Source organism: Schistocerca americana, chromosome 6 (genome assembly GCF_021461395.2).
Source record: "Schistocerca americana isolate TAMUIC-IGC-003095 chromosome 6, iqSchAmer2.1, whole genome shotgun sequence".
Lineage (NCBI taxonomy): Eukaryota > Metazoa > Arthropoda > Insecta > Orthoptera > Acrididae > Schistocerca > Schistocerca americana.
Window position 1 is genome coordinate 80336437 of NC_060124.1, and position 16577 is coordinate 80353013.

A 16577-nucleotide genomic window follows, 5' to 3' on the forward strand; every position below is an offset into this window, starting at 1 on the left:
CCACATAGTTACAATGTATCGTGCATGTGAACTATGAAACATGAAACTAGATCTAACTGAACTAACTCTAAACCAGTCATCTGTGATATTATTATTTTCAGTCACCATCATCACTACCACTAGTATCATTATCCTTAATTGTAAGCCTACTGGCTTCCCTTTCCTCCTCACAGTCATCTTCTGAGCCACCCATGGCATTCAACATGCAGCACGTTTTGAAGCCTTTCATAATAGATTCACTTGAGAGCCTGCACCTCTTATAGATTCACTAGATATTTTGCCTGAGACAGTAAGGTCCATTGTCCCAACGAGGATACTGAGGGTTTACTTAACTGTCCCCCCCTTCCGCGAGTGAGGTCATGGTCTCTTTGAAGAAACAGCTCACTGTAAAGCTATTGCAGGTGGGCTTTAAAAGGTCTAATCACAACAACATCAATTACATGTTGTGTGGTCATGGTGCCAGGACTTTGTTGTTCTTTGCTGTCAGATCCTTAACCTCCTGGGTGAGATGTCCAGTGAAAGAATCCAGCAGCAGCATTTCCCTTGTGGTAAGCAAAGAATCTGGTATTCCGTTACAAACAATGTTTGACCTTTCTAGCATCCGGTCATTTGTCGTCCATCTATTTTGTTGGCATCTAAAGATAAGTCCTGCAGGCAAGTGGTTTTCCCCCCCTGTGAAGAATCTCACATGGGAGCATACTTCCCTCTGCTAGTGCACTCATCATTAGTGTTTTCTGGTGTTTTCATTGCCAGAAAACTTTTAACACCATTCATGTTCACCATAACATCTGACAGCCTGTCAAAATAAACAGCTGTCTGATTATATTTATTTATGTTGATGATTCGCAAATAGTTTTTCATCAAATGCCATAAGAGACTGCTGAACTAGTGTCTTGGCTCAATGTAAGCCCTGCCCTCATCATTTCCTCATATACCCACCAGTACTTGCTTTGAATTCGATGAAACATGCAGTTGGGAAGTTGTTCTTCATTTAGATAATTTCTTAGTAACAAAGATTTCTTCACTGCATTTCTGTTGCACATATTGAACAACATGACCACACCGTAACACCACCGCCTCCGAATTTTACTGTTGGCAATACACGCACTTAAACACCCTGCCATCGGATCGCCACATTGTGCACTGTAATTAGTCACTCCACACAACGTTTTTCCACTGTTCAATCGTCCAATGTTTTCGCTCCTTACACCAAGCATTTACCGGCATGATGTGTGGCTAATGAGCTGCCACTGTAGCATGAAATGAAAGTGTTCTCGCCTCCTGCCTAACTGTCATAGTACTTGACAGTGGATCCTGATGCAGTTTGAAATTCCTGTGTGATGGTCTGTTTCCACATCGGAAACAGTGGACCTAGGGATGTTTGCGAGTGTGGAAATCTCGCATAAAGACGTATGACGCAAGAAACACTCAATCACGTGACCACGTTTGAAGTCCGTGAGTTCCGCAGAGCTCCCCATTCTGTTCTATCACGATGCCTAATGACTACTGAGGTGGCTGATATGGAGTACCTGGCAGTAGGTGGCAGCACAATGCACCTAATATGAAGAACGTATGTTTTTGTGGGTGTCCGGATACTTTTGGTCACATAGTGTATGTACTGGAAGCTTAGTCGCGATCCGACACAGAAAGACAGAGAAGTTATTAAAAGACTTAAGAATGCCAGATGAAGTGATGATGAAATTCATATCACGTGCTACCAGACCTCCCAGGCTATATGGATTGCAAGAGATACACAAAGAAAGTGTACATCATAGGCCCATCGTTAATGCACTCAGTTCAGTCACCTACAGGCTGATAGAACACTTGGCAGGGTTATTTGCACCCAAACTGGGACATTCTGAACACCACATTGGTAACTTACAGGCATTTGTTGAGACATGCAAGAAAATGAAGGTAAGACAATGGATATAGTTGTTGGTCTGCACTTAGTGCCACTATTTATGAGGGTGCTGGTACAAGGCGTACTGGATTTTTTGGACCTACAGTTTCCTCTCGGGACTGTCAAGTAGTTCCTCCATGCCTTAATGCCAACATACTTCCTGTACCACAACAAATATGGCTATGGATGGCACAGCGATGGGATTTTAGTGGAGCACTTTGAGGGGCAAGATCTGATCTCCCCGACATCGCGCCCTACATTCTTTCTTCAGTGTTCTGACGACACATTTCTGAAATGGCCTCCCGCTGAAAATGCACAGCAGCAGTTTGTCAATCACATGAATGGTGCCCATTAAATTTACTGTCTTGATGGAAAGGAATGGCAAGCTACTATTCTCAAGCATTCTAATCAAGAGGAAAGAATGATTCAGTGAACAGGAAAGCAATACACATGGACCGGTACTTGAATGCCAACTATTTTCACCACTCTTGTACACACAAAAGTGGTCATGAACATGTTACTTCACAGAGCAAAGATTATTTCTGATGATCACCACCTACAGACTAAATTGCAGCATTTGAAACAAGTGTTCAGAGAGAAAGGTTAAAGCAACACAGACAATTTCAGGAGCCACTGACAAAGGATGCCTTGTGAATTGGCAGAATGGTCAAGCCATCTGCATTCCTACCATACTGGGGGCAACAAGCAGCAAGATACAGCTGCAGAGAATGGAATGAGACCAGTGTTCTGATCGTCCTGAAGAAATACGTTATGATGACGTAGCTGTTTGAGTGCTCGGTGTGTATGGTGTTCACTGTGAATGTGGCAGCATCTGTGCTGTCCAGTTACGTTAATGACATTAATGTGACCACCGCCTATGTTAAATGTCAACATACGAAAACACAGAAAGCAGGTGGCAGCTCTAACAGTGGGGGGTATTAAAATGTGCCAGGGGATGCAGAAAACAGTGCAGTGGTTGTTATATAATGGAAACAGAACGATTTATCTGACATCCAAAAGGGCTGATAATTGGCTTTCTATCCAAGAATGGAAGCATTACCAAAAGGTCAAGTTTAACTGTTTGCGTGCCGCCGTGGTTGAAATGTACTGTGTGTGGCAAAATGGCGCTATTCAAGATTTGCACTGAGGCAACTGTGGTGCACTGTGGACCGTAGATGATAGGGGTGAATGACAGTTCTGGAGATGTGTACATGTGAATAGACATGCAGGTGTTGGGCTTTTGACCACCAGACAATTGACCACCCAAATGAACCAAGGAGCTACCAACAGTGTTTCCTCAATGACTGTTCAACGCAGGTTGGTGCATATGGGCCTTCACAGCAGCTGCCTGGTTCATGCACCTATGCTGACTGATAATCATCAGTGATGAAAGCTGGAGTTTGCATGCCAATACCATAACTGGACATCCATTCTGTGACAACAGTTAGTGTTTTCAGATGAATCACGTTTTACCTCTTATTGGACAGATGCCGTTGGTCTGTATGGCATGAAACATCTGAAAGCAAATACCTTGCAACAAACAAGGGAGTGTTATTATATGGAGAATGTTTTTGTGGCATTCCCAAGGTGATCTCGTCATTATGGAAGGCACGCAGTATCAGCACAAGTATTCATGTATCCTTGGGGACTATGTCCACCCCTATACGCAGTTGTTTTTCTCCACAATGGCATCTACTAGCAGGACATTTCAACATGTCACTCATCTCACATTGTACATGTGTTGTTTGAAGAGCAGCACTCCCCAGATTTAACCTCTGAAGCATGTGCGACATCAATATGCAGTCTTCACTTTTTGAATGATGATGTTCGAAAGATAGCCACTAGATAGCAGTGTCACACTTCCCTTAACTTTATGTGGATGGAATTTGCATTTGTTATTCGCACGCACTACAAATGTTTTTGTACGTGTTACGAATGTTTTTGTCTTTGTGTGTGTGCGCAGATATGTATATTATTTTTTTTTTTTTTGTGTGTGTAAGTTGCACATGGTGGCTGGGCTGACTGAAGATGAAGTTCTGCAACTTTTGATGGAAGGTGATAATGCGGAAGACAAGTTTTTATTGTCTTCTGATGGCTTTTCGGATGACAGATTGGCAGTGCAGGATGCAGTCCCATCTGACTGAGAGGATTGTGACTGTATTTCTGCACCAGCTGCATTTGCATTGAGCATTGCTGAAGGTAGGCCGAAACTCTGAATTCCCAGTAATGCAGGGCCATTAGCTTGCTTCGGATTGTTCTTTGTCAGTGAAATAACAGAAATGATTATCAAAGAAACAAAAGAATATGCAGAAACTTTTTTACACAAGGAAAGTGAAAAAAATATTTTGTCCGAAGCAATAACTATTTGTAAACTGATTTGTAAACTGATTTGCAACTGACGTTGATAAAATCGGAGTCCATTTAGCTCTATTTTTACTGATGGATATAGTGTCTAAAAGAGCAGCTGAAATGTACTTTACCAAAAAGAACATGCAAGAAATGCCCTTTGTCCCTACTGTTATATGTGAAGAAAGATACCTGCATTTTACTGACAACAGGTACATGGCAGTAAAAACATTTATAAAATTGTGTCTGTGATAAAGCATTTGAAAGCAAGATTTCAGAGAGCTTATGAGCCAGGAAATAATGTGTTGATGAATCCTTGTTGCTGTGGAAAGACACACTCTCGAGCAACCAGTACACACTCTTGAGAGCAGCGTGCTTCAGGATAAAATTTTTTGAACTGTGTGACAAGAATTGGTATTTGTGGGCCTTTATTTTGTACACTGAAAAAGATACTTATCATAAGAGTCAAATAACAAAAGACAATAATCCTCTGTCAACAAATGTGGTGGTAAATTTGAGTGAAAGTATGTTATATGTAGGTTGGTGTGTGTATATGGTCAATTACTATTAAAGTCCTGACCTGTTCAGAAGACTTGTGGACAGGAATACTGATCCAGTAGGAACAGATAGAACATGTACGAAAGGAATGCTACATATTTTAAATAGGAAATCATAGAAGGGACAGATCATCAGTGCACCAAAGGGGAAATTGGTGGCTCTGAAATGGAAAGATAAAAGGGAGGTTACAATGCTGACGACTAAGCATGGTGCATCAGCAGTAGGTGTGCAAAGAAGAGGAAAGAGGGGGAGAAATGCAAGTAACCCAGATACCACTCTGTATTTCTGACTACAGCCAGAAGGAGAAAGCACTGTTTGGTACAAAAACTTTAAGCATTTGTTAAATGTATCTGTTCTAAATGCTTACATAATGTATTGTCAGAATGGAAACAAGGAGGAGAATTTAGAGTTCAGAGTGAAACTGATAGATGAACTTTTAACTAATTACCACTACAGTGCCATTGAACAGGAGGAAAGAAGGCCATTTGTTATTAGTGACTGACACGGACTTATTGATAGACACCGCGCACAAGAAAATCCAGCAACAAAAAACAGAAGAGTGGACCTAAGGAGATGTGTGCTGTGTGCAGCAAAACAGCACAGAAGATGGACATCATATAGATGCAACACTTGTCCTGCAAACCCAGCATTGTGTATTTTGATGAGGTTGGAGATTTATCACTCTCAAAATACCATCTAAAGAATTAATTTTTACAAAATGGTTAAAATTCTTTGTGCCTAAAGTGATTTAGCCTATTAAACCCTTATGGTTTTAAGAGTTCACTTTTTGGGGGGGGGGGGGGGCGATGTTATTTCTGGTACTTCACTAGATACAGCATTTGCAATATGGGATGGATGTAGCACTTCCAAGTGTGTACAATAGATGTCACTCTGTGGGTGCTGTAAGGTGGAGGGCAGCATCATGCTTGACGGGTTAAACCCAATCCAGAACTTGTGCAAACACCTCAGTTCGCATCATGGATCCTCAACCGAGACCCCTAGCACAGCAGGCCACGGCACTGGTGTTGACATGGCGCTACATCCCTGTTAGTACCGTCCAGAACCTTATTGACATTTTTTCTGCACGTCTCGCAGCAGCCCATTCTGCAAAAAGTGGTTATTCTGGCTTTTCACAGTTGGTCACATTTATGTGACTGGACAGTGTATATAGGTCAGCCCGTGTTCACTGTTGCTGAGTGCTGAATTGAACATGTGCATCATATTAAACTAAGGCAGCTTGAGACGTTTGGCCATAGCTGAATATTGCCTAGAACACAGACATAAAATACAATTTGGAAAAAAAGTGGGTTTTAGATCATGCATTCAATTGTAAAGGAGGCAGATGAAATTAGAACAAACCACTGCAGTATTAACAGTACTAGGGATCCATAGATAATAATGTATGGGAGCAGGCTTTGGATATTGAGTAAAAGCAAAGACAAAAGCTTCAATGCTTATAGGGAGGCAGGAGCAGTAGTTTCAATCAAACATGGCCCCTTGTGCCACCTGACATCACTTGGTCCAGCAGTGAGCTCAAGCTGCTATGAGAGCTGCCGAACTCACCTGCTCACTCACAGAGGTGACACTTCAGCCCTTTCTGGAAAGTTCCAGATGCTGGAATCGTGCCTATAAAGCAGAACCCTGTGCCAGTTCAGCAATAAGAGGTTTTTACCCTGGGTGACGATGTGGGATACAGCCGTTAAAAGTTCAAGTGCTTTATTCGGAGTGATGGCATTTGGAAACTGAGAATATTGTATTCAGACAAGCCAGCACAAAAGATTCAAAGGATATATGTCAGTATTTTCTGAACTACTGGTATCTTTATAGAACTGTAATTGGAAGAAATAAAACACTAAATACATAATGAATAAATTGAAAATGTTAAAACAATTAATGGAGCCCCAGTCTACTGTGGTTACAAATCAAGGCAAGCTTAAGTTATGATATCTTAACTTGGTATATTTTGATGGCACTATTGGCAATAGTGCTTGGTGAAAGCGGCTGAATGACAGTGATACACTTCTTCTTTTATGCTAGCAACCTTCATGCTAAGCTATAGAAAGATATTGTAACAAACAAAACAAATTTATTTTGCATGGTGAGAATGCATTCTAGAAGGCTTCCAAATGCCAGAAAATTTTACTTACAACAGGTTTAAGGGAGGCAGGACTTTTCTTAAAATTCTCCAAATCGAAACTCATTGTATTACCCTCTATGGTTGTATTTGGACTGTGTGTGTGCGTGTGTGTCTGTGTGTGTGTGTGTGTGTGTGTGGGGGGGGGGGGGGGGGGCGCAGATTTATTTGAAGGATAAACTGTAGATATTTATTATGAAGATATGGAACCACTTTTATGAGTGCTGCGAGTATTCTTTGTGAGAAAAGTAGAACCGTATCCTTAGGCTAGAGAGAGGCAGTGTGGATACTTTTTCTTTAAAAGTACTGATCTACTAGTTATGTTTGTGTGTATTCTCATTGTTTCTTGTTGAAAATGGCAGTTCATACCGTTAGACCAGTAAATCACATAAAGCAAATGCCGAAACAGATTTGTTTGTCAGTTTAATTTTCTGTAAATGTTTTAATGTGTGGCTACACAAAATACCACCATCAGGTACTGTACATGAGATTCTTAGATTTTTTCTAGTAGGACTACTTCTTAAAAATACAAATCTGTATTTACAAATTATTTCATCATACACTACTCACTTACCTGTGAATAAAAAAAGAAATGAAAATGGCTTATTGTTTTCATGTTTATGTAACTTGAGTGACAAATTTTTCTTATAACATAGCTACAGTGAAAGTGAGAGACTGCTCCCTGGAAGTAACAAAATATAACCAATGCGTGTTTCAGTGAGCCCTATACCAGAAGTATCCCCTCTGGCTGACAAGTCGGGTATCAGCGTCGGAGATTCTGTGAGCGCCATGTGTCAACAATTGTCGCAAGGCCTGTCACTGCTGTCTTCGAGTGAGGACTTCCTCCCCGCGCGCACTTCACAGGTACGAATATACAAGTTTGGTCAAGTTGGCATCCAGGAGTTATGCTTGTTCACTCTTATTAATGTACCCAAATGGTATTTGAGATTACCTGACTGACATACACACCAAAAACAAAAGATGGTCTAGATATATAATTTTTCGTTTTAAAAATAGTTTGTAACGTGCGCGCAGAGTACACGATACTCATTAAAGCCTGTACTATGGTAAGTTGACGGGCTTCACCTTATGAGAAAGGATTTTTATATAGATATTGACCGCGTGTACCTGAATGGAGGCAAATCAGACTTACACCCACTCTGTAATAACAATGATACGTCAAGTAAGTCCGAAATGCAACTACACGTCAGGACGGACAAGAAACAACACAGAAGATGCTATCAATTTGTTAATAATACAGTCGCCAGCCTAATTAGGCATTAACTGAGTTTCTTTCCTGTACAAGTTGGTGTACGTGCATGCAAAACAGTATGTAATAACACTGCATAATATGGTAAATTTTAGAACCAGAAAATCTACTGAACTGATAATTTCACTTTGTGTACTAATATGGATAAACCATAAATACATAACATTACACTATAATGTTTACTATAAAACTTCGTACTGTCTATTTATCTGATTAAAATCGGGCATAGGTTACCCTAGAAATAGCACTTTCGAAACACACAAACAATGTCAATTTTGACAAAGGTAAAACACTGATAAATTTTGGCCTTTATATTGGCTTTAACTTTGCTGGTCAAATCAGTTTAAAACACTTCAGAATTCAAATGAATAAAAAGGGGGGGGGGGACCCTGAAACTGTTATGATTACTGTATAAAAAAATTTAATTACTGAAATCATTGTGTGCTCAAAATTTCCACTATATGAGTTACTACTCTTTTTATCTTATTTCCTGCTCATTTATATACCATTATATCTGTCTCAAAATAATTAAACTTCATTACTAAACCAATTTCAAAATTATCTTCCAACTTTGTCAGACCTTTGTTATTCGTCTATTAGTTCATTAACAACAAAGTTCTTTAAACATCATTCTAACATAGCTAGGTCTGCAGGTAATTATTATTAACATAAACTTTAATTATTCGTTTCGGGACACTCGGATTGCACAACATTTGGAAAGGACCATGGCTAGGTTAGTTGTGAGGATAATTAAATGATAGGACAGTTCTGGTAAAATTTAAGTTGTTATTGAACAGTATGGAACAAAAGTAACACTGGTCCACACGAATACAGTACTAAAAGTTTCAACCTGTTCGTATCGATGCGGAGGTTGGCAGGCGGCGAGATGGCGAGGCACAGAGCACACATACAATCACAGCAATGGCTCTTGATGTATCGGCACTTTACTTCTTCTTAGCGTCGCAGTACTTTTCCATTTAGTGCCTATGGAATTTTGCCATGCTGTATAGGCGTCAGAACGGCATATCCGAGGCTCAATGAAACTACGTCTTCCAGGAGAGCCTCCTCGATCCAGAACGCGTTGCTCAGACCAATGCCCAACTCCTGTTATGCCGTGCAGTGCCCGTGTGCATTTTCCCGCGCTCGCCTGCCATCCACCTTTTACCGTTCCCCTACAGACAGGGTATTCGCCCGAGGTTTTGCATTCTACATATCCTAATACATTGCCTATGTATGGACCAGACGCACAATTACAATTTTAACATCTTACAATAGTTTCAACGTTTCTTACATTTCAATTCTGTTATAATATTGCTTGAAATTTGACATAAACATTAATATTCACATCGAAAATTGTTTACAGTTTCTTTAACATAATGGCATGAAACAAAAAAGAAATGAAATCAGAACATCGATTACATTAATTTATCGAAAATCAGAAGAAAAAATTATTATATGTACAATAGTACAGCGTTGTTGTTGTTACAAGTTCTACTGGCATTAGGTTCATTGTAGTGCACACTGCCTTCTTTAGATTCCTTCACGTTTTCCTTTCATCGTAGACCACTAAAACGCCTTTCATTGCTGTCGCAGTTATGTTGCGTGTTATATCCGATAAAAAATTAAGTTTAGGCAATTACAGTAATGCTGATGGGAGCAGAATACTATCCTCTTTAAATAAGGGGATGATTGACGTATCTCACTATTAATTGTCAATGACATTTAATGATGAAAATTGCACTAAAACCTTAGAAAATTCTCAAGATGTGTAGAAAGAGTGTAACATTTTAGGTATTGAAAACTGTCTTTGTAATACAGGAAGAAAAGCATTATTTTCCAAAGAAGAGAAAAATCTACTCACTGGGTACTAACCTAAGAACATGTCATTATTTACCAAAGAAGAGAGAAATATTCTTGCTGTGTACTAATCTAAGAACATGGGGTGGTAGGGATGACATGTGATGTGAGAGAGGAAACTGTAGGTTGAAAGCCATGTATTGTGGACATTTATAATAAAATAAAATAGATTTTAGACACATTAGTTGGGCAAAATGGAGCATGGGGTGTGGAAGGAAGAATAAGATATGATGCCCTGATGCAAATCGAAAGGGGAAAATCTCTGCAAATTCTAGTTAAGCAAGGACATGGATTGAAGAGAAACAGTTGAATGTAAGTGGGCAAATGACTAAGATTTGAATCTCAGAAAACTACTAATTGCAAATTGTTGGTAATAAGTAGGTTACAGGCAACAGTTTATAAGGAGACTGTAATAATGGAAATAAGTTAAAAGGAGAGGTATCTGTTGAGAGGCCAGACAAACATGTGGTTCCTGAATAGTGGGAAACAGTTTGGATGGTAGATTGATCTAGCCTTGTAGCATCAACCAAAACAGCCTTGCTATGCTGATTCTGCGAATGGCTGAAAGCAAGGGGAAGCTCCAGTCGTAATTTTTCCTGCAGGCATGCAGCTTTACTGTATGGTTAAATGATGAGGGCATGCTCTTGGATAAAATATTCCACAGGTAAAATAGTCCCCCATTCAGATCTCTGGGCAGGGACTACTCATGAGGACGTCATTATCAGGAGAAACAAAGCTGGCGTACCATGGATCAGAGCATGGAATGTCAGATCCATCAATTGGGCAGATAGTTTAGAAAATTTAAAAAGGGAAATGGATAGGTTAAAGTTAGATGTAGTGAGAATTAGTGAAATACGGTGGCAGGAGGAACAAGCCTTTTGGTCAAATGAATACAGGTTAATAAATACAAAATCAAATAATAGTAATGCAGGATTGTGTTTAATAATGGAAAAAAAGAAGTAGAGTGAACGCATTGCTGAAGCCAAGATAGACACGAAGCACGTCCTACCACAGTAGTGCAAGTTCATATGACAACTAGCTCTGCAGATAATGAAGAGATCGAAGAAATGTGTGGTGTGCGTACTGTAAAACCTTCAGTACACACACCATCAGATTATTTGACTTGCCGCTCTAACGAAGTAGGCGAGTGTCAGCAATGTGTCTCGTGGTCTTATTGTGGCGTGTTTATCTTCTGCCGTTAGGTCAGACGATAGAAATTCCACTTGCACGCTTAGAGTAGCAGATTGACGGTGACCAACTTTAAACAGAACTTGATTAATTTTCACATACATTTATTAAAATAATTACAAGCATAAAAATAACTTAACTTGGTTCTGGATGCTATTTACTATTGACAATCTGACGTTCCTTTGGTCTTGGTACGTTAATCTTATTCTCACATATCTCTGATACTTGACAAATTGTCTATACATTTCTCTTCATGGCTATGTACAGGAATATGATAATCTTGTTAGGCGCAGACTGGAACTTGACTACAGACTAATGCAGACTGACTAATCGGAGGTCTGTACACTCGTTATAATACCTTGCGCGTTCAGGTATCACTGCACGAGTGTGATGCACGAGGAGAAAAGGTTCTACGTTAGCAGCAAATTAATTGGTTGCGTTACATATTAATACGCAGATCGGCGGAAGCAGAATTTGGTCCGTCTCTAAGACAGCGCCATCTCGTAGTGCGGAGACGGACGAGCACTGCGCCTGCGCTGTTGTGCTTAGCGGGGCGCGCTCTACTGGGAAAGTTGTGTACGCGCTGACTACGCGGAACTATGTACACAACAAAATGTGTGGTGCAATAAAAGAAGTTATTCAGATAGTTAAGGGGGACGAAAATTTAGTAGTCATAGGGGACGGGAATGCGATTGTAGGGAAAGGGGGAGAACGAAAAGTAGTAGGTTAATATGAACTAGAAGTAAGGAATGAAAGGGGAAGTTGCCTGTTAGAATTTTGTGCAGAGCATAACTTAGTTATAGTTAACATTTGGTTTAAGAACGTTATGTACATGGAAGAGGCCTGGAGACTCTGGAAGGTTTCTGATAGATTATATAATGGTAAGACAGAGATTTAGGAACCTGGTTTTTAATTGTAAGACATTTCCAGGGGATGATGTAGACTCTTGACTACAACTTACTGGTTATGAACTGTAAATTAAAACTGAAGAAACCACAAAAAGGTAGGAATTTCAGGAGATGGGACCTGGATAAACTGAAAGAACCAGAGGTTGTAGAGAGTTTGAGAGAGCATTAGGGAACAATTGACAAGAACAAGAGAAAGAAACGCAATAGAAGAATAGTGGTTAGCTTTGAGAGATGAAATAGTGAAGGCAGCAGAGGATCAAGTAAGTAAAAAGATGGGGGGTAGTAGAAATCCTTGGGTAACAGAAGAGAGATTGAATTTAATTGATGAAAGGAGAAAATACAAAAATGCAGTAAATGAAGCAGGCGAAAAGGAATACAAACGTCTCAAAAATGAGATCAACAGGAAGTGTAAATTGGCTAACAGGTATGGCTAGAGGACAAATGTAAGTATGTAGAGGCATGTATCAATAGGGGTAAGATAGATACAGCCTACAGGAAAATTAAAGAGACCTTTGGAGAAAAGAGAACCATCTGTATGGATGTCAAGAGCTCAGATGGAAAACCCATCCTAAGCAAAGAACGGAAAGCAGAAAAGTGGAAGGAGTAGACATAGGGTCTATACAGGGGTGATGTACTGGAGGGCAATATTATGGAAATCGAAGAGGATGTAGATGAAGTGGGAGACATGATACTAAGTAAAGAATTTGACGGAGCACTGAAAGAGTCTAAGTCGAAACAAGACCCTGGGAGTAGACAACATTCCATTAGAACTACTGATAGCCTCTGGAGAGCCAGCCATGACAGAACTTTTCCATCTGGTGAGCAGGGTGTATGAGACAGGCAAAATACCCTCAGATTTCAAGAAGAATATAATAATTCCAATCCCAAAGAAAGCACGTGGTGACAAGTGTGAAAATTACCTGACTATTAGTTTAGAAAGTCACGATTTCAAGATGTTGTTGTTGTGGTCTTCAGTCCTGAGACTGGTTTGATGCAGTTCTCCATGTTACTCTATCCTGTGCAAGCTTCTTCATCTCCCAGTACCTACAGCAATCTACATCCTTCTGAATCTGCTTAGTGTCTTCATCTCTTGGTCTCCATCTACGATTTTTACCCTCCACGCTGCCCTCCAATACTAAATTGGTGATCCCTTGATGCCTCAGAACATGTCCTACCAACCAATCCCGTCTTCTGGTCAAGTTGTGCCACAAACTTCTCTTCTCCCTAATCCTGTTCAATACTTCCTCATTAGTTACGTGATCTACCCATCTAATCTTCAGCATTCTTCTGTAGCACCACATTTCGAATGCTTCTATTCTCTTCTTGTCCAAACTATTTATCGTCCATGTTTCACGCTTTCCTTGCCATTGCCAGTCTACATTTTATATCCTCTCTACTTTGACCATCATCAGTTATTTTTCTCCCCAAATAGCAAAACTCCTTTACTATTTTAAGTGTCTCATTTCCTAATCTAATTCCCTCAGCATCACCCGACTTAATTCGACTACATTCCATTATTCTCGTTTTGCTTTCGTTGATGTTCATCTTATATCCTCCTTTCAAGACACTGTCCATTCCATTCAACTGCTCTTCCAAGTCCTTTGCTGTCTCTGACAGAATTACAATGTCATCGGCGAACCTCAAAGTTTTTATTTCTTCTCCATGGATTTTAATACCTACTCCAAATTTTTCTTTTGTTTCCTTTACTGCTTGCTCAATATACAGATTGAATAACATCGGGGAGAGGCTACAACCCTGTCTCACTCCTTTCCCAACCACTGCTTCCATTTCATGCCCCTTGACACTTACAACTGCCATCTGGTTTCTGTACAAATTGTAAATAGCCTTTCGCTCCCTGTATTTTACCCCTGCCACCTTTAGAATTTGAAAGAGAGTATTCTAGTCAACATTGTCAAAAGCTTTCTCTAAGTCTACAAATGGTAGAAACGTAGGTTTGCCTTTCCTTAATCTTTCTTCTAAGATAAGTCGTAAGGTCAGTATTGCCACACGTGTTCCAGTGTTTCTACGGAATCCAAACTGATCTTCCCCGAGGTTGCCTTCTACTAGTTTTTCCATTCGTCTGTAAAGAATTCGTGTTAGTATTTTGCAGCTGTGACTTATTAAACTGATAGTTCGGTAATTTTCACATCTGTCAACACCTGCTTTCTTTGGGATTGGAATTATTATATTCTTCCTGAAGTCTGAGGGTATTTTGCCTGTTTCATACATCTTGCTCACCAGATGGTAGAGTTTTGTCAGGACTGGCTCTCCCAAGGCCGTCAGTAGTTCCAATGGAATGTTGTCTACTCCGGGGGTCTTGTTTCGACTCAGGTCTTTCAGTGCTCTGTCAAACTCTTCACGCGGTATCGTATCTCCCATTTCATCTTTATCTACATCCTCTTCCATGTCCATAATATTGTACTCAAGCACATCGCCCTTGTATAGACCCTCTATATACTCCTTCCACCTTTCTGCTTTCCCTTCTTTGCTTAGAACTGGCTTTCCATCAAAGCTCTTGATATTCATGCAAGTGGTTCTTGTTTCTCCAAAGGTCTCTTTAATTTTCCTGTAGGCAGTATCTATCTTACCCCTAGTGAGATAAGCCTCTACATCCTTACATTTGTCCTCTAGCCATCCCTGCTTAGCCGTTTTGCACTTCCTGTCGATCTCATTTTTGAGACGTTTGTATTCCTTTTTGCCCGCTTCATTTACTGCATTTTTATATTTTCTCCTTTCATCAATTAAATTCAATATTTCTTCTGTTACCCAAGGATTTCTACTAGCCCTCGTCTTTTTACCTACTTGATCATCTGCTGCCTTCACTACTCCATCCCTCAAAGCTACCCATTCTTCTTCTACTGTATTTCTTTCCACCATACCTGTCAATTGCTCCCTTATGCTCTCCCTGAAACTCTGTACAACCTCTGGTTCTTTCAGTTTTCCAGGTCCCATCTCCTTAAATTCCCACCTGTTTGCAATTTCTTCAGTTTTTACCTACAGTTCATAACCATGAGATTGTGGTCAGAGTCCACATCTGACCCTGGAAATTAAAACCTGATTCCTAAATCTCTGTCGCACCATTATATAATCTATCTGAAACATTCCAGTATCTCCAGGCCTCTTCCATGTATACAACCTTCTTTCATGATTCTTGAACCAAGTGTTAGCTATGATTATGTTGTGCTCTGTGCAAAATTCTACCAGGCGGCTTCCTCTTTCATTTCTTAGCCCCAATCCATATTCACCGACTATGTTTCCTTCTCTCCCTTTTCCTACACTCGAATTCCAGTCACCCATGACTATTAAATTTTCGTCTCCCTTCACTATCTGAATAATTTATTTTATTTCATCATACATTTCTTCAATTTCTTCGTCATCTGCAGAGCTAGTTGGCATATAAACTTGTACTACTGTAGTAGGTGTGGGCTTCGTATCTATCTTGGCCACAATAATGCGTTCACTATGCTGTTTGTAGTAGCTTACCCGCATTCCTATTTTCCTATTCATTATTAAACCTACTCCTGCATTACCCCTATTTGATTTTGTGTTTATAACCCTGCATTCACCTGACCAAAAATCTTGTTCCTCCTGCCACCGAACTTCACTAATTCCCACTATACCTAACTTCAACCTATCCATTTCCCTTTTTAAATTTTCTAACCTACCTGCTCGATTGAGGGATCTGACATTCCACGCTCCGATCCTGATAACGACATCCTCCTGAGTAGTCCCCACCCGGAGATCCGAATGGGGGACTATTTTACCTCCGGAATATTTTACCCAAGAGGACGCCATCATTTAATCATACAGTAAAGCTGCATGCCCTCGGAAAAAATTACGGCTGTAGTTTCCCATTGCTTTCAGCTATTCGCAGTACCAGCACAGCAAGGCCGTTTTGGTTATTGTTACAAGGCCAGATCAGTCAATCATCCAGACTGTTGTCCTTGCAACTACTGAAAAGGCTGCTGCCCCCCCTCTTCAGGAACCACATGTTTGTCTGGCCTCTCAACAGATATCCCTCCGTTGTGGTTGCATCTACGGTACGGCTATCTGTATCGCTGAGGCATGCAAGCCTCCCCACCAACGGCAAGGTCCATGGTTCATGGGGGGGGTTTCAAGATACTGACACAAATTCTTTACAGATGAATGGAAAAACTGGTAAAAGCATATCTTGGAGAAGATCGGATTGGATTCTGTAGAAATGTTGGAACACGCAAGGCAATAGTGACCCTCCGACTTGACTTAGAAGATAGGTTTAGGAAAGGCAAACCAACATTTGTAGCATTTGTAGACGTAGAGGAAGTGTTTGACAATATTGACTGGATTACTCTCTCTCAAATTCTGAAGGTGGCAGGGGTAAAATACAGGGATATAAAGGCTATTTACAATTTGCACAGAAACCAGATGGCAGTTATA

General features: G+C 40.3%; 1 protein-coding gene across 1 annotated transcript in view; it reads left to right on the forward strand.

The window, feature by feature from the left end:
* Positions 1-16577, forward strand: part of LOC124619328 (protein numb) — a 238225-nt gene that overhangs the window by 186662 nt on the left and 34986 nt on the right. The window contains exon 9 of the mRNA XM_047145637.1: positions 7657-7802. Within this exon, the coding sequence (XP_047001593.1) occupies positions 7657-7802 (146 nt within the window). The remainder of the gene's footprint in view (positions 1-7656; positions 7803-16577) is intronic.